This window comes from Pogona vitticeps, chromosome 2, assembly GCF_051106095.1.
Source record: "Pogona vitticeps strain Pit_001003342236 chromosome 2, PviZW2.1, whole genome shotgun sequence".
NCBI lineage: Eukaryota > Metazoa > Chordata > Lepidosauria > Squamata > Agamidae > Pogona > Pogona vitticeps.
This window is the reverse complement of record NC_135784.1, coordinates 34,062,393-34,085,980: the sequence shown is the minus strand read 5'-3', so window position 1 is coordinate 34,085,980 and position 23,588 is coordinate 34,062,393. Positions and strand designations below refer to the sequence as shown.

Below are 23,588 nucleotides of genomic sequence, written 5' to 3'. Positions count from 1 at the left end.
CTTTTTATTGCACCTCCCCTGTAACTGTCATTTAGTCTTCTTCCTGTTGTTCAACATTTAAACCATTTTTAAAGTGTCAGTCTAAGGCAATCCATCAACTTTAGGTGGAAAACTGAACAAGGCTACGCCCGAAAACTTCCAGATCTCAGGCATATAAAGCATAAAACGGTTCCATATTTTTTCTTCCCACACACACACACCTGACTTCAACCTCCGGCTTGTTGTGCCGTTCTACCACTTGGGACGAAAAGTTCTCCAGGCACAGGGCGGCCTGCAGAGTAGCACGCACAGCATTGAGATAGGGGCGGAGGGTGGCGGTCTGTAAGGAAAGAAACCAGACATGACAGGCATGACAAATTCTATCAACAAGACCAGAAGCCCAGGGTCTAGCTCGCATCCTCCTCGCTGCAAGATGGGATCACAAGGCCATCAGTAAGATCTCCAGTGAGCAGTAGCCATCGGTCCAGAAGGCGGTGCCTTTTCTCAACCCTTTTGAGGTGGGAAAAGACCCAACAGCCTCTTCCCTCGTCCGTTCCCTCGATCTGGACTGACACTACGTGAAATATCTTCACAGCATCTCTCTCCCCGTCTCCTTCCTTTTCATGCTTGCTAACGTCTACGGACACCCCACGCAACCACCTTAACATCCTCTCTTCCTCTTTGAACCAGCCTCACCTTCCCAACCTTGGCTCTGCCCTGCTGGACACATCCTGCTCTTCCCGCAACCTCCCCCCAAAAAACCCAGCTTTAACGTCTGGGCCTTCTCTCCTCCCTTCCCAACTCGGCCCAAAGACGTCCCCTCGCAACAGCCGCCTGCCGCCCCCGCCCCAACCCCCTCACCATTGCAGCAAAAGCAGTTGCGGCGACAGCCTGAGAGCTTGGTCCCGAGAGCGGAAACGGAAGCTGCCGCCGCCAAAGGAAAATAGATCCTCCACTTCCGGAAAATATGGACTGATCCAAAGGGCCCTGGAATGGGGGGGACAATATCCTGCCATAGGTGCTTCTACTCCGTCCCAGTTAATACAAAAGGGAGAGAAAGCTTTCCAAGTAAAACACCGAAAGGATTGCAATCATCCTCGTGCACGGACTTGGTTTCTCTAATCTGCTCCTGCCAGCCACCACCCCCTCCATTTCTGAGTTGGTACAACCCAGCCTCCCTGCCTCCATATTTGGGAACAAGAGAGCCCGTGGGCGGGACCTAAGAAACCGCAACCAATTAGCGGGAGAATAAGGTGGTGGGGAGAAGAAGAAGAAGAAAAAAAACCCGAACTTGCACCACCCACAGAACCTGGCGCTCAGCCAATAGAGGCGGGGCAAGAGCGAGGGGCGTTAAGCCAATGGGAGGGCGCGGCTCCTTCTGAAGGGAGAGGCCGGAAGGGAATTCTGTGGAACTGGAGGAAGCGGTCGGCGGGCGAGCTCATTTTTGTATACCCCCCCCATTTTTTCCGTGGTCGTCGAGTGGCCCGTCTGCTCGCGCTCTCTCAGCGGCGTGGGGGGGAGGGGGGTGCTTCCCTTCCCTGCGCGCTCACGGTGGGTGTAACCCGGAAGGTGCCCCTGGAACCGGAAACAGCCCCAGTCATTTTTTTCCCCCTCCTCCTTCCAGCGCCCCCTCCTGGCACAATCCATCTCCCCGTCCCCCCTTTTTTTTCATTCATCTCTTTCTTGGTCGTGGAGAATCCTCAGTGTTTCCACCTCTTCATTTTTTTTCCTTCCTAAAAGCAGCTGCCTCCCCACCTCCTCCCGAGGCACGTCCTTTTTTTTTTCCTCGTTTCGTGTTCCCTTGTTGGTAAAGCCGGCTAACCCTGTAAAGCCAGTCCCCGCAAATGCCCCTGTCGATGTGCTCCATTCATATCTGCCTCCAACCCTCTTCTCTTGCATCCCGTGTCTTCTCTTTCCTTTTGTCACATAGCAGCTTCATCGTTCCCATCCCTTTTAAACCCAGCTGTTGCTCCTCGGTACTGGATGCCTTTGTCTTGTTCTTCATTTCAGTAAGACCTGCATTCATATTTTTGCAAGTTTCTTTACTTTGATCAGCTCTCTTGTCTCTCTTTTTTTTAATTAGTAAGATCTCTTCTGGGCTAATTTGTCTGATTTCTACTTCATCTCAGCCCATCCCTGGGTAGTTGTCACTTTTCCATTTAACTATCTTGGGCAGGCATTGTATTTCTTTTGCTTGCATCTGTTACACCTGGCATTTGTGTTGCTTTTCCTTTCCACAGACCCAGTTGCATCATGTCTGAGCTAAAGGACTGTCCTCTTCAGTTCCATGATTTTAAGTCTGTGGATCACCTCAAGGTGTGCCCCCGCTACACAGCTGTACTGGCCCGTTCTGAAGATGATGGTATTGGTATTGAAGAACTGGACACCTTGCAACTGGAGCTTGAAACACTGCTGTCTTCTGCTAGTCGCCGACTTCGAGTGTTGGAGACCGAGACTCAGGTTAGATGGTAATCTGTAATAATAATTTTAGAACTGCAGAGCTGGAAGTGACCCTATGGGTCACTGAGTCCAGCCCCTGTCAAGGAGACACATTGGGGAATTGAACTCTCAACCTCTGGCTTCGTCAGCTATCCAGCAGTTCTGAATGGGAATGCTTTAGCTTATGTTTTCTGGATAACTTTCCCTCCTATGGGACAAACAATTGATAAAGCAGGAATTGTTCCTACAGAAGTCAAGGGTCAAGCAAGATTTTCTATTAATTTTATAGGCCTGACACATAGATGGCGCAGCCCATGTAGTCTTGTGGTCACATCTACTAGCTGTGTGTGGTCAGCTGGGAGGCCATTATGGACTGGAATACTTAACTCATGTAGATCTTGAAAAATCAATCAGATGCATAAGGTTGGGGGGGGATCTGATTAAATAATGCCTTTACATTTTCTGTGGGAAGTATGGCTCCTCATTTCGGTGCAGTGGCAATCCCAGTTTTTCTTGCCTCTGCTGCAACAGCTCACTGTCCTGGACACTGTGGTGAAAATGTCCTGCCTGGTCTACTCCATTCTATGCATGTGTCTTGCATACTGTCCACAAAGCACCCTGAGCTACTTGATTGAAAATATGGGCCATGCACTGCACCTGTTTCATCTTTTCAGCTTGTGTGACTGCATCCATGTTTGCCCATCATCTGTGACAAACAGATGTCACTTTTAAAATATATCACCTGTGCCCTGTCCAGCTACTGCTGTGCCAGTTGTCTGACACAGCAATATAAATCTGGCACCACCCTGTTGCAAAGGGTTGTTCGGGATAGCGATTGGTAATGGGGTGCCAGTTCTGCTATAAACTTGTGGAAACCAGTGTTCTTTTGAGTATTCACGAGAGAGAATGGCTGGTCATCTAGGGCTATCATCTCCCCTAGACACCCAAGTAATCCCGGCATTTTTACATTTGCAAATCACCTTTTCCTATTCTTCCAAGGTATCCTGGAACTTATTCGTGGTATGGGCCTGGCATTTGCTGCTTCCCACTTGTTGTTATTTGCCCATCTACCTCTCTGCTTCCCTGGGCTGGGGGCTAAACTTCTGCCCTCTGATGCCATTGGAGCATGTCTGTAGTTCACTCATACCTGTCTCACTTTGAAGCAGAGACTTCTCTGCCACATTAGCACATTTTCCCTTCCCCCTCTCCTATTCCTCCTAGTAGAAGCTCAGTAGAAGGCATTCCAGCAGCCTTCCCCAAGTGCCTACTTCCATCACACCCACATTTCATGCTGCATGCTGACTCCACCCAAATAACTGTATCTGATTTTGCTACAGCAGAACACAAACCTTCTAATGAAAACCACACAAGCACACATGCAGACACAACATCTATTAACTTAATACAGCTGCCTACATATAACTAAATCTTACTTTCCTACCTGATATACCCCAACAGGGGTTAAACCTAATATTTCCCTGTTGGTTTATAATGTATTAATCTATGAATCTACAAATCCTAAATCTTATTCCTAAATTTATTAAGTTAGCAATATACAATGAGATGTAGAGAATGAAAATATAAGTTGAGTATTAAGAAAAAGACTTAGAGGAAACTGCTGCAGTGCAGGCTTTCAGTGGAGCATTTCCTAACAGCAAGTGTTCAGAGGATTTATAAGCGGCTATGCCTACCTTTCACAAGGGATGTGGTGGCGCTGCGGGTTAAACCGCAGAAGTCTCTATGCTGCAAGGTCAGAAGACCAGCTGTCATAAGATCGAATCCATGAGATGGAGTGAGCTGTCGCTTGTCCCAGCTGATGCCAACTTAGCAGTTTGAAAGTATGTAAAAATGTGAGTAGATAAATAGGTACCACCTAAGTGGGAAGGTAACGGCATTCCCTGTCTAGTCGCGCTGGCCACGTGGCCATGGAATTTGTTTTTGGACAAACGCTGGCTCTGCGGCTTGGAAATGGGGATGAACACTGCGCCATAGAGTTGGACACGACGGGACTAAATGTCAAGGGAAACCTTTAACTATGCCTACCTTTCAGTTGGAAAGAATCAATGTGAAAAAAAATACTTTCTGGTGTCCATGCCTTCTTCTAGATTTCATTGGTGCGGACAGACATTATTGACAAGTTTTGCTCTATGCCCACCCCCCTCCCTGTGGAAACCCATGACAACCCCAATCAGGAGTCACTGAGTTCTCTGTGCCTGCTGCCATTGGTGCCAAAGTGTCCTTAAGTTTCATTCCCTAAGAAATCACTCCAGGATGCCTGAGGAATGAGTTTCATTTTTAGTTTTTCCCCTAGCAAGCATAAACCTAGCTTTTTGGTTTCTGACCTATAGGAATAAATAGGATTTCAAATATTAAGAATTATTATTAAAGTTACTTCGAACTATCGGATTTAGATTTGGAAAAATTCAGGACTATCCAAATGTGACATTATGTGGTGAATAAAATAATTCCAAAACCAAATGTGCATCCTTAGTGAAAAAGCCTCAAACCAATACTTTTCCATGTGCCTGCTAAGCTCCTCTGATCCCGTCTCTATAAATGTATAGAAATTAATAAGGCAGTCTCTCAAGAGGTTCGGTGTAACATAGGCTGAGAAGACGATGCTTCTTGATGTGAATTGGATCTTGTGAGGTGTTAAACAGCAATCACCCACCCATATTTTGGGAACCTTCATTTAGCACCCTGATGTTTTCATTTTCCCCTGAAGTAGTGGGCGCCAAGGATTCTTGCCATAGTTCTAGAGCAGTGATCATCTTGGACAAATCTTCTGGTTTTATTTCTTTTCCCAGATTCTGACAGACTGGCAAGACAAGAAAGGAGACAGGCGGTTTTTGAAGCTGGGCAAGGAGCATGAAGTGGGCACTCCTATTAAACATGGCAAGCCTAAGAAGCAGAAGCTGGAAGGGAAAGGAGGCCACAGCACTGGGCAGGGACCTGGCCGGCCCAAATCCAAGAACTTACAACCGAAAATCCAAGAATATGAATTTCCAGATGACCCAATTGATGTGCCCCGTATTCCTAAAAATGATGCTCCCAATAGGTACGTAGGAGAAAGAGTTCCATGGTCCTATTTATGTTCTTGTGCTCATAGGCAACCATCGTATTGTGAAATGTGTACATTCTCTCTGCAGTCCTTACAGTAAGGTTGAACCAATATTATTCTTGGGCTACGTGCGATCCAGAGTCGAGTTCAATGTGACCCTCAGACTAGTTTTGAAAGCTCCCCCCGCACACACCATGTCCAACCTGTTCTAACTTCTGATAAGAGGGATCTATCCCTCTTCCAATAGTTCATTGGGGGAAGAGACAGAGAGAGAAAAAGATGTCAGAAATGGACAAAAGGACAGGCCTCACCCACATTTGGCTTTAGCCTTCCTCACGGTTTGTTCATGACACTGAATGTATTACTCCTGAGAGTCTATGTCCCTTGTGTATTCTCTTGGGACCTGCTTATATCCAGAGCTACTTCAGTATAACACACCTTAATTTTGGGTTTACCTTGAGGGAAAAAAATAAGACAAGGGAGCAGGAATATGTGTATCACTTTATAGAACAAACCATCCTTCTTGAATTTCTAGTGTGCAAGGGTGTCAAACATAGACCCTCATCCTCACCATCTTGGAGAGGTTAGTTAGCTGGGATGATCAATATCCTGTGGTTATCATTATTCACAGGTCTGTTTAAATGACTTTTATCCCACCTTCCTCCAGGACTGGGACTCTCACAAGAAACTTAAAAACAGGTGCAGTACGACCCCTGCATCCGTGGGATTGTTATCTGCAGTTTCACTTATCCATGGTTTGAAAATATTGAAAATATTAAATTAAAGAATGATGTCATTACTACAACCGGCTACTAGATGCAGCCCGAGACAAAGCTATCTATAAGGTCCGTTATTCAGTTTTTTCAGTATCTGCGGCGGCTTGGAACCAATCCCTTGTGGATATCTAGATTTTCCTGATAAAGGCAGGTAGAGATGAAAACAGACAAAAAACTAAACCATAATTAAATGGATCATAATTTTAAAAGGAGTAGAGTGAAGAAGCTGTTTATAAACGACTTTAAAAGATATTTCTCAGCAATTTTTTTAAAACCTTTTTTTCTCAGGAGCCAGTCAGTTGCTCAAAGTTTGTCTGAAGAGAAGTGTCTGGGCCTGCTGGCAGGAGGACAGTGGCGAAGGGGCAGCCTAGTTTTCCTTGGCAGGGCCTTCTACCTCTGGAAGCAGCCACTCAATGTTTGCAGCGCGTGAAGAGAACAGGCACTTATAAGCAACTCTGCCTTTCCCCATGGCCTCTCGATGTGCCCACCAAACCTTAATAAAGTCTCGTTGCCTTTCCGAGCAAATAAGTCCTGCCTACAGTTTTGCTGGCTTTTCAGTGCTGCTGTGTTGTTTTTTTGGTTTCAGATTCTGGGCCTCTGTGGAGCCATATTGTTCTGACCTCACTAACGAGGAACTACGTACTCTAGAAGAGCTCCTCAAGCCCCCGGAAGACGAAGCTGAACACTACAAGGTAAAAAAGGATCGTGATAGAAACCAGTGTCCCCTGCTGACAAGTTCCGGGCTTAGGTTTCTTGCTTCCCACCTCCCAGCCATTTTGTCTAACTGTGGCTGTGTTTCTTTGATGCTTTTGTGACTGGGGGGGGGGGGAATGCCCCTCCCCAAAGTTGCTAAGCTGTTGGATGTTTCTGCAGTAGTAGAGCACACTCTCCTGGAACGTCACAGCTGCTTCTGGGAGGAGCTGCTACCCATTCTTCTTCGTTCTCACAGGTGCTGGAGGGCTTGCTTAATTGCCTTTCCTTGGGCCAATCATAATGGCACGATGTAACCATTGTCCTATCTGAACTCTGCAAACTATCTGTATACAACTTCTTGCTCATCCTTTGCTCAACTTCCAGGCTTGGCTGCCACTAGACATGGAGCTGTTGTCAGACTGGGCATGTGGCTTGTTGTTGTTGTTGTTTAGTCATTAAGTCGTGTCCGACTCTTCGTGATCCCATGGACCAGAGCACGCCAGGCCCTCCTGTCGTCCACTACCTCCCGGAGTTTGGTCAAATTCATGTTGGTAGCTTTGATGACACTCTCCATCCATCTCATCCTCTGTCGTCCCCTTCTCCTCTTGCCTTCACACTTTTCTAACATCAAGGTCTTTTCCAGGGTGTCCTCTCTTCTCATGAGATGGCCAAAGTATTGGAGCCTCAGCTTCAGGATCTGTCCTTCCAGTGAGCACTCAGGGTTGACTTCTTTCAAAATGGTTAGGTTTGTTCTTCTTGCAGTCCAGGGGACTCTCAAGAACCTCCTCCAGCACCACAATTCAAAAGCATCAATTCTTCGGTGTTCAGCTTTCTTTATGGTCCAGCTCTCATTTCCATACATTGCTACTGGAAAAACCATACCTTTGACTATTTGGGCCTTTGTCGGCAAGTTGATGTCTCTGCTTTTTAGGATGCTGTCTAGGTTTTTCATTGCTTTCCTCCCAAGAAGCAGGCATGTCTTAATTTCGTGGCTGCTGTCACCATCTGCAGTGATCATGGAGCCCAAGAAAGTAAAATCTGTCACTGCCTCCATATCTTCCCCTTCTATTTCCCAGGAAGTGATGGGACCAGTGGCCATGATCTTAGTTTTTTTGATGTTGAGTTTAAGACCGTTTTTTGCACTCTCCTCTTTCACCCTCATTACAAGGTTCTTTAATTCCTCCTCACTTTCTGCCATCAGAGTGCTCTGGTAGTGCTGTCCTCTGAAGATGCCGGCCACAGAGACTGGCAAAACATTAGGAAGAACAACCTTCAGAACATGGCCAAAGAGCCCAAAAAACCCACAACAACTATTAGATCCTGGTCATGAAAGCCTTCGCAAATCCATTAAATAGTTCAACTGGAATGCCATCACCTCCACTGGCCTTGTTGTTAGCCATGCTTTCTAAGGCCCACTTGACTTCACTCTCCAGAATGTCTGGCTCAAAATCAGCAGCCACACTATCTGGATAACGTAGATAAGATGAAGATAAGCTTCTGGTTTTTTTTAGCACCTCAGTACTGTATTTTTTTCTCCCCTCAGCTAGTCATTTTATCTCAGTTTCTTAATGTGTTGCACTATATTTACTTTCTCTTCTTGATATTTTTCTGTGTTAGTTTATCTTCTGCTATTTTATCATTAATTTGTTCTGATCTTTGGTTTTATGTTCTTCAGCATACTGAGAACTATGCAGTTAAGAGGGGTGGATTATGTCACAATAAATTAAAACCCTTCTTCTTTTCTATTTTATTCTTTGCTTTTTTTTCACTGTCTGGTGGGATGGGAGTGCTGGGATGGCTTGTAGAACCACAAAAACACTGAGTAAGGGATCTTAGAGGTCAGACTGGGTTCAGACACCACCTTGGCCTGTTAAGATTTTAAACACTTTCAGACATTTTGTTAGTTTTGATAACTCAAAGTGTTTTCTAAAAGTTGTTGTTTAGAGTAGGAGTGGGCAACTTTGGAAAGACTTTGGCCAGATTTTTGCCTCATGGACATATCCTGGGCCACACAGAAGGCCCCCAAGTAATTAGAAATTGCTGAATATGAAAGAAAGAAGAACACACAGAAGTGTCTGGACAGCTACTTCCATTTTTTTTTCTGGACCCACCCCCACCCTGAGTGAAAATAGCCACAAAAATAGGACAGCACTGGCTTTTATTCTTTGCACCAGCTGGCAGGAAGTTCGTTCTTGCATGCCACAAAAACGTGGCCCACAGTGGTCTTCCTCTTGTTTAAGTGTCTGAGAGCGGAAATCTACCTGGTAACTGATTCTCACTTAAGCCGAACATGCCCAGGTTGAAATGAAGCTGGTGAAATTTGCTAGTAATAAACATTTAAAAAGAATTACCATTATTTTGGTAATGTAGCAAGATGAGAGTGGAGCAGCTCCAGTCCTCTTTTATAAAGCAGGTCCTGTGAGCCTGTCTTAGCATGTTGGTTAAATTAAAGGGACTTTTAAAAAAAATAGTGTGGGTTCTTTAATTAGTAACAGATGTGTTTCTGTGTGAGTTTTGATAGATCAGAGTCTACTTTTTCAGACACAAAGCGTATGCTGAATAGACCTCAGACTCTACTGCCATGCATGACATCCTGGCTTTCTTCAGCAGGTCGTTCTTACCTCCACACCCATTTTGTACCTGTCTCTCATTTGAGCACCGGCTGGCCATCCAGACAGCGACTGCTCTCTTTGGAGACAAGAGAGCATTGTTCTGCATGCAGAGAGAACAACCTTCCTTCTACCCATTATCACTGCTTTGAGTGACCTGGCCATTTTAGTTGCTTGGAACAAGCTGAGGAGAATATCACAGCAGGCAGGAAAGGGAAGGTGCTGGACCTATTGAGGGAATAATTCACATACTGTATTTGGAATAGAAAGAAATTCAAACGTAGATAGAACTGAAGCTGAGAGATTTGTCCCTTCAGGCCTAGGGCTTTCAGTGTTCATTCTTCAAAGTTTGGGTGTGGATCACTGAGTATGCAACTACGTACTGTACATTAATCTTGAATAACAGTTACTGCTATTTTATGGTGAGAGGCTTCTCTGCTGTAACATCTGGCAAGCAGATAACAACGCATTCCTCGTTATCTAGGGATAATGAGTCCTGTTTAATTTAGCCAGAGCACATGAGAGAGGATTTCCTTTCGAGTCTTTTTTTTTAAAAAAGAGAATTCCTGAAATAATAGGATAGAACAAACTTGAGGAATAAAATGTTAAAATGCGGAGGGGGCAGGGAAAGCAAAACTGACATATTTTTTCTCCTTTCATTATTTTGTTCAGTTGAAACAGAGGAAGCATAAAGGGAGATGAAAGGAGAGAGAAAAAGCAAGAGATCCATTGGTGTGATCCACGTTACAGCTGGATCTTAAAAAAGAGGAGGACAATATAGTCCTAATAAGGACTGAGGCAGAATTGGGACCTTTTCTTGAATGCTCTGCTCACCTTCTGAACTGTTGCATGTTAATTCAGTGTTGTTCTGCCTTTCTAGATCCCACCCCTGGGGAAGCATTACTCTCAACGCTGGGCCCAGGAAGACATGTTAGAGGAACAGAAGGATGGGGCTCGGGCTGCAGCTACTGCTGACAAGAAGAAGGGCATTTTGGCAGAACTGGATACAAAAGGTATCTCCCGCTTCTCCATGGAATTTCTTTCAGAGTAGACAAACCAAAAGCGAGTTCCATCTTTTTCTGTAGCTCACCGATCCAGCCCATGCTTTATATCGGGAAAGGCTACCAGAGTTGCAGTTCAAGATCTGATGGGCCTCTCTTTCCCACCCTTGCTTTTTGTAAGTGAGGCTACATGTTTAAATCTGCAGTTACAGTGGGGTCTTGACTTGAGAACTTAATCCGTATTGGAAGGCGGTTCTCAAGTCAAAAAGTCTATAAGTCAAGTCTCCATTGACCTACAGTGCATTGAAAACCGATTAATCCCGTAACAGGCCGTTTTTGTTCCATTTTGGTTTTTTTCTGGTCTGTAAGTCAAATCTCAGTCTGCAAGTCAAACGTAAATTTTGCGGCCAGAGAAGTCTGTAACTCAAAAAGTCTGTAAGTCAAGCCGTCTGTAAGTCAAGGGTCCACTGTATGCATTTTGAGATATAAAAGGTTAGGAATGGACATGTATTGGCTGGTGGCTCCTAAAAGCATGAGTAGAGAACCTGTGGCCACCCACTGCCACTCCCATCTGCGCTAGTAGGCATGAACTGGAGAGAGATTATGGGAATTGCAGTACAAGAGCCTCTGGGGGAAGCAAACACTGTTGTTTTTTTGCTGCTGTGCTTGCTCAGCTTTGCCTGAAAGACTGACCATGCTCAAATTGATGGAAGACTTTTCCTTTATCATGCGCCCAGGGGGTTCGCTTCCTTCACCTTGAAGTAGTGTGATCAGAATTCCCAGTTCTCCTACCATATAACTCGTGAGCATGGCTGGCCATTTTCTTTAGTGTTGCCATTTCGTCAAATGCCGCCATGCTTTTCTACCCTAGTGCTTCATTCCCTTCTCTCCAGATGTTGATGCTTTGCTGAAGAAGTCGGAATCCCAGCACGAACAGCCTGAGGATGGCTGCCCCTTTGGACCTCTGACCCAGCGTCTCCTGCAGGCGCTTGTAGAAGTAAGCATTGGATATGCAGGTCTAGTTGGGTCTGGTTTCTCAGAGGCAGGGTATAAAGATCAGGCTTTCTAAGCTGGGGTAGGCAGCTTTGGATCCTGGAGATACTTTGGACCTCCCAGCATTTCTGATCATGGGCAATGAGGTTTGAAACCCCTATAGGAGGGCAGCAGGTGGCTGCTTTCATCCCTAAGCCTCTCCTTTCCTCCTCACTGTGTAGGAGAACATAATCTCCCCTATTGATGATTCACCGATCCCTGAGATAGCAGGCAAGGATTCTACAGCGGACGGTGCCAGCACGTCCCCTCGCAGCCAGAACAAGCCCTTCAGGTGAGCCTCCATTTGTGTTTGCAGTGAATGAAATCAGTCTTTTGTCCGTTTATCACTTTATTTTTGAAAAATTCCCCGCATGGTATCTTGGGGTAGGGCGAGGCGTGTCTAAGACTGACCACATCGAGTGCCGAGCTTTGCCATCGGGTTGCTTCTCTTGACTTCCCTTCTCTAGCGTGCCCCACACCAAGTCTCTGGAAGGACGTATCAAAGAAGAACTGATTGCTCAAGGCCTGCTCGAGTCAGAGGACCGGCCTGCGGAGGACTCGGAGGATGAAGTGTTAGCTGAACTGCGGAAGAGGCAGGCTGAGCTGAAAGCCCTGAGCATGCACAACCGGAACAAAAAGGCTGAGTTGCTCAGGTGAGATTACGGAAAGGGAGAGGGTTCAGTAGCTTTAATGTATTTGCTTTCTTGCCCTCAGTCGGAGGCACTGGTCAAAATCCTGTTACTTTACATAGTAAATTGCCACTATAATAGACTGTTGAATCAATGGGGATTTAGTGGCTCAATTCCTCTGTGGTTTCCATATATATACACACACAGTGGTGCCTCGCTTAACGAGCGCACCGTTTAACGAAGAATCCACATAGCGATGCGTTTTTTGCGATTGCTAATGCGATCGCATTGCGACGTTTTGAATGGCAAAACATCGCATTGTGGTGATCGGTAAGTGTTTTGCTTACCGATCTTCGCATTGCGATGTTCTAAAAACAGCTGATTGGCAGTTCCAAAATGGCCGATGGAAGAAAAAAATGGCCGCCCGCTCCATTTTCGCGCCCTGCCCTCGCTTACCAGGCGGCGAAAATGGCGGCCGGATGGGGGAATCTTCGCATAGCGTTGAGTTTTCGCCCCATAGGAACGCATTAAATGGAGTTTAATGTGTTCCTATGGGTTCCCCCCCCCCCGCATAGCAACGAATTCAACAAATCCTGGAACGGATTAACATCGCTATGCGGGGCACCACTGTGTGTGTGTGTTTGTGTATATATACACACACACACACACACACACACACACACACACACACACACACGCATATACAGTATATATATACAGTATATATATACAAATAGGTGTGTGTATATATGTATATATACGTGTGTGTGTGTGTATGTATATGAGGCCGCTGAAAAAAATTGATATAACTCGGGTTCTTTTTGCACATATATGTGTGTGTGTGACCGCTGAAAAAAATTGGCAGGAATGTTTACATTGTTTTGAACTGCATCACTACATTTCTTTTGATTTGAACCTATAGCAGACTGCAGTGCTGTTGACTTTTGTGTCAAATCATTTTCTCTACTGAAAAGGATAAAAAGCTGATCCCACAGGTACAAATACTCAACTGTCCCACACACTATGCCAGAACACAGACAGAGTTCTAAGTCCTGTCCTCTGAAGATCCCGGCCACAGAGACTGGTGAAACGTTAGGAAGAACAACCTTCAGAACACAGCCAAACAGCCCGAAAAACCTACAACAACCATCAGAAGGCCGTGAAAGCCTTCGATAATACATTTTCTCTACTGTTTCTTGGGACAACCAGCCTCCCCCTTGTCCACTTTTTTAAAAAACTGCAGAATTGATATACAGTGGTGCCTTGCTTAACGAGCGCACCGTACAACGACGAAATCGCATAGCGATCCCTTTTTTGGGATCGCTAATGCGATCGCTCAATGTTTTTTTAATAGGGCAAAATTCGCTTTGCGAAGACCGGTAAGCGTTTCGCTTACCGATCTTCGCAAAATGAAGCCTGACGATCAGCTGTTCGGCGGCCAAAATGGCCGCTGGAAGCCCTGAAATGGCCCAAAATGGCCGCGCGCAGCGTTTTCGCGCCCTCGTTAAGCGAGGGAAGGGCGCGAAAATGGCTGCCGGCCATTAAGAAGCATCGCTGAACGGTGAGTATTCGGCCCATTTGGAACGCATTAAACCATGTTTAATGCATTCCAATGGAATTCCCTGCCCCGTTCAACGATGGCACCACTGTATTGATAAAATGGTACGAGCTTTCTTGTCCTCCCCTTTTCCTTTTCCTCATTTATTCATTTGTCCCCTTATTTCCCTGAATATTCCCTGAATTTCCCTCTCAGTTCTCAGCTTTCATTTTTCTTTTCCCGATTGAACTGCAGCGAGAAGAGCAAGTAGGTTTAACAAGACTTGCAAAGTATTGTGAAGAGCACGGTTAAAAAAATAAGAGAGAGGATATGTTAATGCAACTCTTTTTTTACAGTTCAAAGAAGGAAATGTCCCTTTCTCTGTTCAAGCTCTCTTTCACCTGCAGGAGGGCAGTGGAGCTGTCTCCTTCTGAGCAATGTATTTATGCCTGCGGTGATTGCTACTAGCAATTTATTGATATCCCTTTAGGTTTTTTTAAGGGTACAAGTGCAGAGCCCATGAAGTAGGCAACTCTCCCCAAACCCCAACCCCTTCACAAAGGAAATAAGTCAACTGTAACATTCGCATGTGCTGAAACAATACGTGATCGGTACATTTCTCGGCAAGGATGAAATAAACTGATTGCTGAGGCAAATTAATCAATGTTAGCCATGTGTTGTGTGGACGGAAAAATTTGAAACTATCCAAATTACGACAAGAACTGTGTAACCAGGGTTTTGTCCTGTTCCATTTTTAGGAGGGCCAAGGATGAGATGAATCGACAGGAGCTGCGGCAACGGGTCCGAATGGCGGATAATGAAGTCATGGATGCGTTCCGCAAGATAATGGCAGCACGACAGAAGAAGCGCACCCCAACAAAGAAGGAGAAAGACCAGGCTTGGAAGAGCTTGAAGGAGCGTGAAAGCATCCTGAAACTGCTTGATTGCTAATACTGGCCTTTGGGTGCAAAACATTTGTCTACGTTCCTACGTTTGAACTTCAGTCTCTGTAGGGCTTGGCTTAAGGGAGGAGTCTGCTGAAAACTTAAGACTATAGCCGCTCCTTTCATTGGCTTACCAGCATCCTGTCTGGCCATTTTGTAGCCAGGGATCCATTGAGGCTGGGCCTTGGCAGCATCCCACCTCTTCTTGGGCATTGCTGTGACATGGGGGGGGGGGGGGCTGGATCACTAAAGGTGGCAGTCCCTCTTTGATATTCATAGGGCCCATCTCGCTGTGTCCAGGCGATGGAGGCAGCCTGCCTTGGATTGTGGCATAACACACCAGCTTTCACAGCCCATCTGTAGCATAAAATGGGGGTTGCTCTTGAGGGGTGGCTTGGATTTACTTACTTCTTACCTTTTGTTTTGCTTCCTGTGAACAATCAGAAGCTACAGGCACAATGAATGTCCTATCTGGGAGGGGAAAAAATCCCTAAGTGCCTGAATGATATGTACTTGGGGAACTGTTTATTGACCTTTTTGTGCACTTCTGGGAGCAGGCTTGAGTTAAAATGGCCAGTGAAACATGGGTGCTTGCACTTTCCCATAGGTGGTCCAAGTAGGAATGTTTAGTGTCCAGCTCTGAACACAAGAGGGAAATACTGTATATGTCTTCTGTTGAACCTTCCCCAGTGGCAGTCCAAGCAGTGCCAAAGGTGGGACTGCTGCCTTGTGGCTGGAGGCGTTTCTGAGCCTGGGAGGCAGCCCCAGACGCTTCCCACCTTGTTTTCTGTTCTACTCAGCTCTTTATATGGTGATCATGGTGGACCACATGCTTTTTCTTTTGCCTGACTGAATTATGGTCAGCCTCTGTGTAACCAAGTGTAGGAAGGCCATTTGATCCTTGATGGAAAAATGCGGCTAAGCTGAGGATAACACTCAGCAGGGGCAGATATTAGAAGGTGGCCAAGACAGAGTTGGTTGTTTTGGTGAGATGAACCGAGTGACTTGACATCACCTCCATCTTTGCATGCAGACTGGTAGCAGAATTATAAGGAGCCTGGAATCATTTGTGAGGATAACAACAATTGGTATCGAGAGTCACTTTCTAACTTTCTCCGAACTGTCTTTTACTCCTGGGCTCACAGAAGCACTATTTCCTGGCCTAAGCCCCATGACAGTGGAGTTTGGGGAGAGGGGGAGAACAGCAGCTCCCTTTTGGACAAAGAAACAGGTAGGATCCCCAAACCCCATCCTCCTGGCCAGTGCGATAACACCTCCGATCTTCAAACAGGAAGAACAAAGCTCGGCTCGGTGGCCCAAAGGGGCTTCCAGTGGGTTGAATCAATAGAGAGAATCCACAAATCTCCTAGCAACATATCAGGCCAAGATGTATAAACATTTTATAGCTGGAGGTAATGGGAAGGAAAGACAGGCAGGTAAGCACGTGTTGTAAGCCAGATGTTCCTGATGTTGGGTTACAGCTCCCACAGTTCTGCGCCCTTTAATAAGCTAGCTAGTGCCAATGAAAGATACAGTTCAACCACATCTGGAGGGCCACTTGTTAGCTACCTCCCTGCTGTAGGTCAGGCATAGCACAAGGGGCCTTGATTGTACAGGCGTTACAGCCACCGCAGCAGGTCAATCACATGGTGTTCGGAACAGTTCTGGTTGGCTCCTGCCTTTGTCCCAGACACATTCTGCCTGCTGCACCTTCACCCCTGCCAGCCTTCCCACCTTTTCAATGTTTGACTCCACACTGACAAGACAGCTAGAACAGTGCATTTTCTTTTTTCTTCTCTTCTTTTTTTAAAAAACCCATTCAGGCCTTTTTTTTTTCCATTCCTCACACACCAGCATGTTTCCGAGCTGCTCTGTTGTGCCTGTTCAGCAGATGGATAAATGCTTCCTAGGCTTCTACTTAAAATGGAAGTGACTTTGGGGACACCCAGAAAATAGAAGCAAGTGTGTGTTGGGGAGAGGAGTACAGAAACCTAGGACGAGAAGCTGGCCTTTGGGAAAGGAACATATTAGTTCTTCACATGCTGTGGTCTGTTGTAGATTTGCAACAACTGAGCACCTTGGTAGAATTCTCCCAGAGTGTCAATAAACCCATAACTACAAGAATGATGTTAGTGGTGTGTTTTTTGATAATATTTTTTAATCCTCTGGAAAAGGCTCAAGCGGGCATTCAAAGGATAGCCTACCAGACAATGCCTTCCTATGTAAATTGCATGCCTTTTGCTACAGCTAATCAAGACTTCTAAGTTTTCAAGACAAGCTGATTTTGGCTTGATATGGCTTTCTGCCAAGCAAATTTTAATAATGAATCAATGCACAAGAAATGTCAACTTTTCTTGTGTTCTGTCAAGAGACAGAGGTAGTGGGAGTGAGATGAGAAAGGTAAGGAGTGCAGTAAGTAAGATTTACAGTATTTGCATAGTAGAAAGAGCAAATGAAGATTAAGGCACAGCAGAGCACTCTGCCATGGTTCATGAAGCTAATGTTTTTGTTATTGGCAATGTGTAGGAGAGTAGAAAAGAAGAAATGTTCCAAAAATTAGTTCCTGTGGCTAAGAGACCATTAATGTGGAATGAGTTAGGCTAATGGAGCATGTTTTTAATGCATTTCATCTTGCATGCTTTCATCTTGGGTATAGAAGGAGGGGGGAAATGTTGCTGGGAGCTCCCTATACATAACTGAAAAGCAGTGGGAAAACGTTTTCAGAACTGTGCAGTTTGTGCATCATAATGGTCCACCAACATAAAGTTCCATCTTGATATTTTAATACTGACAAAATTTCTTAGCCTGTGACCCTGATGATTAACAAGATGACATTTTCTGCTTTTTAGAACATTGTTCCAAGCCTTCTGCCTCTCCTGTCCAGGGTTGTGTTGTTGCATCAAAAAATGGAAGATGAAGTATGATTTGTGTAGTAGTTAGAGGTTAGGTCTGGGACTATGAAATGACAGGTGCTGAATTCTGATTTCCTGGAGGATGGTGAATCAGCTTCAGCTTTAAGACCTCTAGGAGAGATCTAAAGTACTAAGCCCAGTCCTCCAGATAGTTCCAGTACCTTGCATAGATCCCTCAAAGTTCAGACTAAAACCCAGAGTGCAACTCTTGCAGAATCAGAGTCCCCACCAGCTCCTCAGTGGGACGACCTAGTGAAAGTTACTTTCTATTAACCTAACTTAATGTACTGTCTTGTGAGGGTGAAGTGAAAGGAGAAAGAATCATATACATCAGGATAGGCAACTGTGGTCCTCCAGAGGTTTTGGCCTACAGTACCCAGGAGTCCTCACTGTTGGCTGTGCTGATGGGAATTGTAGGCTGGGGGGAAAAAAAAGTACAGAAGGTCACAGTAGCTCACTGGAGATTAACTCTCTAAACAGCTCTTTAGAAGTTCAGAATAAAAAGGCAACAGAAGTCTTGTCAGTGTGGGCAGCTCTCTGAGCCGTGCAATATTGATTAGATTTTGGGATCCGGTGTGTGTTGCCTTCGAGAAAGTAGGGAATGTGTGGCCCTCCAGATGTTGTTGAAACTCAGTGGTCATCATCCCTGATGATTCACTGGGTTGCTGATAGCCAGAGTCCTACAATGTCTAGGAGTCGCCACCCCCCTCACCCCCGGTGCTTTATAATGACTGGTATGTTGCAGGGAAGCAGTTTGTTGTGAGAGAGGGCTTACTCTGAAATAGGCTTTAACCCATCCTTCCACTTTTTTGCTTCACAGGCCAGCTTCTAGTGTTTGCCCTGTTGGCTGAGGGCTGCTGCTGATCTCTTGCCAGGATTGCAGAGCTAGGTAGACCCAGATTTAGACCATGGCATTGCAAATTTCAAGCACAACTATAGGCTGGAATTTGGGGAAGAGATAATGCTTTTTTTTTTTTTTTTTTTTTTACAAAATAAACTCCAATGCCTATAGCTATAACTTGCCTTTTTGGCACTTGGGCAAGCAGCACAGAATACACCCCCATATCAACTTTGTAAAAAAAATGATACAGTCCTACAAGACGGAGTTGCTGGATTGTGCGCTGGTAAGCATCTCCCTTCCTCTACAGGGGATCAGCAACATTGTCAGGACTACAAAAGCAAATCAAAAGTATGTGTCTGTGAGAGAGGGAGAGAGGTGTGTATTAATATACACACTGATGTATATATAATACAGTTTTACCATACTGTATAAATAAACTGACTTTTTGTGCTGTCTGGCCCACGGCCCAGTTTATCAAGCTCTGTGTAATCCTGCCATCCACTGGAGGGGGTTGGGGAGAAGTATGGTACATAGACACTTGCACCATCTCCCATTCTTGGTTCAAGGCCTGGTGTCCCATCATATGGCAGTAGATTAAGGGGCTCCATCAATCCTAGAAGTCTGGATCACTATGCCTTCACCATGAGCAGCTGGGGGAAGCGCTCTGTGTGGTCAGCCTCCTTCTGGCCACTTCCTGCTCCAGTTGGTGGAGCCCAAGGTGACCAGTGCTCAATCCGGATGCTTCCACCTCTGTATGCACTGGATGTTTGGGTCCTGTCCCCCCTCCCCCCCAGCCATTGGGAATCACAGTGGGGGTGTCTTTGCAAATGAGGAGGTGAGACTTGACTTCCCTGCCGCAAGTTAGGTGTCCTTATGCCACCTGACCGCCCCGGCTGCTTTTAGCTTTGCCAGATGAGGACAGACCGAGCATTGTCCTCACTCTCGCTGCCTGCTGCCCTGGGGCAAAGCTGGATGCGCTCTGCCTGGTCCCTTGAGGCAAAGCCCCGCCAGCTCTCTTCTCTCTCTCTCTGGTATCCTGGAATAAAGCCGGCTGCCCTAGTTAGGGCTCTGCCAATATGTGCCTTCAGAGTGAACTAAGAGGAACCTGATCCCTGGATCCCGTAGCAGTCTGAGGATGTGCATTTTCTTAATGAAGGGCGTTCTGGAAAAGGCTTCAGAAGAGGAGGCAGGCTCGAGGTTCCCGCAGGAAGACGGTCTCTATCTAGGCTCTTCCTATGCGTGAATGCAAATTCACCTGTCGTGCTGCAGCTCGGGGGGGGGGGGGCGGGGAGCGTGGTGCAGCTTCCTAGCAGAGAAAAGTTCGGGTTGCTCCTCACACGGGAAGTCCCCCCATGCCGTCGAAGTGGCGTGTGGAGCTTTTATAACTGTGTATCGTAACAAGGGAGCCCTGGCAAGTGGCGGCGGGAGGGAAGGCTCGGGAGCAAGGGGGGGGGAAAACCCCGCAGAAACCAGGTTGGAGGAACAGAAAGGGCAGGATTTTCACCGCGTCGAAAAACGCCCCTGCATTACCCCCTCGCCTCATTGCTCGGGGAGATGCGCGTATGCATGCATTTTATGAATGGGCGCGTTCCGCTGCTTTAGCCCGCCCGGCCCCACCCATCTCGCGCCCCACCAGCCCGAGTTAATTTTAGTGCAATCCCGTGGCCTGCAGGGCAACGCCCGCCTCTCGGGCCGGCGCCGATTGGCTCCCTTCGCGTGTCGAGCCCCGCCTGCTCGCGGTGACGTCTTTGCTGGGGGGGGCGCGCGCCTGACGGGCGAGCGGCGAAGGGAGAGCGGCGATTTTCGAAGGCTCGGCGGCGCGCAGCTTGCGCGGGGAGGGAAGGAGGGAGAAGGCGGGCAGGCAGGCGGGCAGGGACCGCTCCGGCCGGAAGGCGTGATCTAGGGAACCCACCTTTGCAAGCCACAGATAAAAAAGAAAAGGTGAGGGGCGGTTTAGGACCGAGCGGGGTGGGCTGGTGGGTTGAGTGAGTGAGTGGCATTGCCCATCGCGCCTTGTTTGCACCGCGTGAGCGAGCCTCCCGGGGTCCCTGTGTGGGCTGCGGGTCGTCCTGAGTGTGTGTGTGTGTGTGTGTATATATGTTTGCCATGACTTGCCCATGTGGCATATAAGTGGGAGAGCGGAGGTGGTCCTCCCTGTGCCCGCACTTGCCACCGTCCGCGGGTATATGTGTGTGAGAGTACCGGATCAGGGTTCGTATCTCCTTGCCATCGCTGTGTAAATGTTTATGGGCGGGCGTTCCATCCTGATCCCTTCTCTCTGCATACAGACGGGAGGGTCTCCTAAGTGTGTGTGTGTGTGTGTGTGTGTGTGTGTGTGTGTGTGTGTGTGTGTGTGTGTGTGTGTGTGTGTGTTCAATTCCAGTCTGTAAAGGCTGGTAGCTTTCCTTTGCTCTGCACCTGCCTACCTGCCTACCTTTGCGATGCTTTTCGTGCTTGTATTTACCTTGCTGGACACAGTGGGACTTCAGGCACAGTGAACAGAGGCATGCAGTTGTTTTGCAAGACTGGAATTATGCCCCGTACTGCCCTTTCCTTGAGTTGATGACTCTGCCCTCTTGGTCTGTGTCTCCAGGCGGGTGGGGGACGGGAAGGGGGGGGACGACATGCAGTTGTTTCTCTCCTCAGTGTGTAGAAGGTTTGTGTGAGATGACCTTGAACCTGTAGGATTGTAGGTTCTAATGTATAGTTCTGTCTGAGCAGGTATCGGTCTGCTCTGTGCAATGTTTCCACCGCCTGTACAGGGTTCTGTATGGTATTTCCTATGTGATGTACCTGGTATCTTTGTGTGCAAATTGTTGCTCATGCCAGTATCCATATTTTCATGCTGTGCTGCGTGTGTGTCTTTGAACCCAGTACCCATCAGTGATCTTTGTGCGAAGAGATATCAGTGGAATGTGTCATGTACCTTTCTTTGTATCATCGTGCCAGTGGGAAGAGACCCATGTGATATATTCCTTTGTCTCTGTACCGATATACCTATCTTTGCGTGGATGTCTAAGCTGCCTTTTTTTTATACAGCTGCGAGAACACAAAACACATCTGAGGGCAGAGGTGGGCATAGGCTTTGCTTTTCATTGACTCCCATGTGTGATTATTTGCTGTGAAATCAGCAGTGTCTGAGTATGCAACTCTCTCTGTGTGTGAGAGAGATAATAAGAATAAAAGTATGAACATGAACGTGTGATTGCCATTTTACTGATCTGCATCTGGGTGTGAATGTTACATAATTGTTTTGCCGACAAGAACCTGTCTCTTTTCAAATCTACTGTTATCTCCCTGTAGTACATAGCGTCTTTCTGAATGTGACGATACTCCGGTGGCTGCGTGTTAGTTTAATGCACACATTTCCTTCTGAGGGTGCACATTTATGTTTTGTTACTTTATTTGTTGTTAGGCTGTTTCTAAACAGCCCCTCAACATGATAAATTTGCAAAATTGTTTTCCATTCCTTCTCTTGAATCGTCCACTATTGTTTTATGCTGTCAAGTCCCATCTAACTTAGGGTGACTCCCATGTGAGAGGCATGTGAGATATTTAAGGGGTGGATTTACCAGTGCCATGGTTGAGTGGGGATTTGAACCCAGGTCTCCGGAGACCTAGCTCATCACTACATCATATTGGTTCTTGATAGATGTGTTAAAGCTGGCTGGATAGCTCTGTGGTTTAGGCATCTGGCTGCACAGGCAAAAAACTGGGAGGTGGATTCTCCACTTTGTCTCCAGTGAGTGGAGCCCAGCCCGTGGAGCCTTGGGTAAGCTGCACAGTGCCAGGATGTCCCCAGAAAAAAAAAGGAATGGTAAATGACTTCTGTGTATTCTCTACCTAGGAAACCCTGTAAATGGCCACCGTAAGTCAGAACTGACTTGATGGGACATAATTATTTTTTTTATTAGATATTTTAAAGATCTGTCTTGTGCTAATTATTTTATACTTGCTGGAGGAAATGCAGAAGTGGAGGGAGTTCTGTTTACTAAAGAACGGAAATGCCAGAGGAAGTGGAAGCTTTGTTTAATAATAAGGGAGGGGAGGGCGAAAGCCGCCTTGGCCTGCACTACTTATACATGCTTACCTAGGAATGGCTCTTTAGGGGCTTGCTTTTGAGAAAAACAAGAATACAGATTACATCGCAAGTTTTGTTGTGTGGGATTCAGATGCCTCTCTAGCCCACCTCCATTTTCACATTTTTCTCAGCAGTCAAGTTCTGTTGTTTGGCGGTTGAAAATGGGATTTCTCACTCAGGAACATTGTTCCTTCTAATCTGATTGATTTGTACTGTACATATTTTGGACGGTGGCACTGGGAACAGCATAGGTGTAAGGAGAGCCAAGCTGTTTTCTTGACTGTTTCTGGTTTTTTTTTATAAATAAAATGAAAAAAAAATTGCATGTTGGACATTCTCTTATTTTACTACCCTCCCAAAAGCTATCACTTAGTAAGATACAGAGGGATGCTTAAAGGGCTCAGACAGGGTCCTGGTTGGTCCTTTCCACCGCATGGCTTCAGAGGCAGCAAAGAAGCCCTCCTTGTTAGCTTCTTCCTAGCACGGTAGTTATACATTCGGGCAAATAGCAGGATGGTTTTCCCATTGTATTTCCCCGCAGTTATGCAACCCACCTAACCCTGGATATCAGACATTCTGTATATTGTGTGACAGGCAGCTGGCATAGCTATGGCAACATGATGGGAAATACCAGTTCCCCTGTCCTACCTCTGATTCAGAAAGGTGCATCAGCATTCTCTCTGCATTTGTGCTTGTGCATTTGCCTTTGGTCCCTGTATGTATGTGTGGCATGAGGTGGGGAAGTGCTCCTTGTTTATGCATTTGCTGGTGGAGGGCTGTGTTTTTCCTCTATACCGGTATCTGTCTGGCATTGCCGTGTTCCGTGCCTGCCACTCCTGACAATGCTGAGCTATCTTTATCTGTTTTGCTTTGTCTGTGTCTATGTCTTGACTTTACTAAGAGCTAGAGGTCATGTGGATAGCTTCTTGAACCTCTTTAGCATTGATTGCCCTGTGACAGGAGCTGACAATAGAGAGAGATCTGATCGGATGTAGTACAGAGCTGGGGGGAGGAGGAAGACTTCAAGCTTGGAAGGTTGGCTGTGTGTTTTCCA

General features: G+C 46.4%; 3 protein-coding genes across 5 annotated transcripts in view; 2 read left to right on the top strand and 1 right to left on the bottom strand.

Annotated features, from left to right (window-relative positions):
• Positions 1-1,000, bottom strand: part of TTLL3 (tubulin tyrosine ligase like 3) — a 52,478-nt gene extending 51,478 nt beyond the window's left edge. Inside the window, exons 1-2 of the mRNA XM_072987052.2 lie at positions 841-1,000; positions 201-319 (exon numbers count right to left, since the gene is read on the bottom strand). Coding sequence (XP_072843153.2) covers positions 201-319; positions 841-843 — 122 coding nt within the window. The 5' untranslated portion in view covers positions 844-1,000. The remainder of the gene's footprint in view (positions 1-200; positions 320-840) is intronic.
• Positions 1,001-1,071: 71 nt separating this feature from the next.
• TADA3 (transcriptional adaptor 3) lies at positions 1,072-18,589 on the top strand. Of its 3 annotated transcripts, none has more exons than XM_020795462.3 (9): positions 1,072-1,530; positions 2,220-2,439; positions 5,226-5,476; positions 6,842-6,947; positions 10,438-10,570; positions 11,452-11,555; positions 11,773-11,882; positions 12,058-12,243; positions 14,515-18,589. In XM_020795462.3, exons 2-9 carry the CDS (start codon positions 2,233-2,235, stop codon positions 14,705-14,707), a joined length of 1,290 nt encoding a protein of 429 aa, XP_020651121.1. In that variant the 5' UTR covers positions 1,072-1,530; positions 2,220-2,232; the 3' UTR covers positions 14,708-18,589. The 3 variants fall into 3 exon arrangements, with proteins under 3 accessions (XP_020651121.1, XP_020651122.1, XP_020651120.1); XM_020795463.3 differs by lacking the exon at positions 1,072-1,530 and adding an exon at positions 1,551-1,745; XM_020795461.3 differs by lacking the exon at positions 1,072-1,530 and adding an exon at positions 1,551-1,988.
• A 1,625-nt stretch (positions 18,590-20,214) lies between these two features.
• The window catches only part of CAMK1 (calcium/calmodulin dependent protein kinase I), a 41,305-nt gene continuing 37,931 nt past the window's right edge, over positions 20,215-23,588 (top strand). The window contains exon 1 of the mRNA XM_072989253.2: positions 20,215-20,394. The gene's annotated coding sequence lies outside the window, so the exon portion shown is untranslated. The remainder of the gene's footprint in view (positions 20,395-23,588) is intronic.

Bases quoted from the DNA above. Each gene is read 5' to 3' on its own strand.
- TADA3 (XM_020795461.3), top strand. From the start codon at position 1,963: ATGCCTTTGTCTTGTTCTTCATTTCA. The intron at 5,477-6,841 runs GTACGTAGGAGA...TTTTGGTTTCAG, and splicing joins AAAAATGATGCTCCCAATAG to ATTCTGGGCCTCTGTGGAGC. The intron at 11,883-12,057 runs GTGAGCCTCCAT...TCCCTTCTCTAG, and splicing joins AGCCAGAACAAGCCCTTCAG to CGTGCCCCACACCAAGTCTC.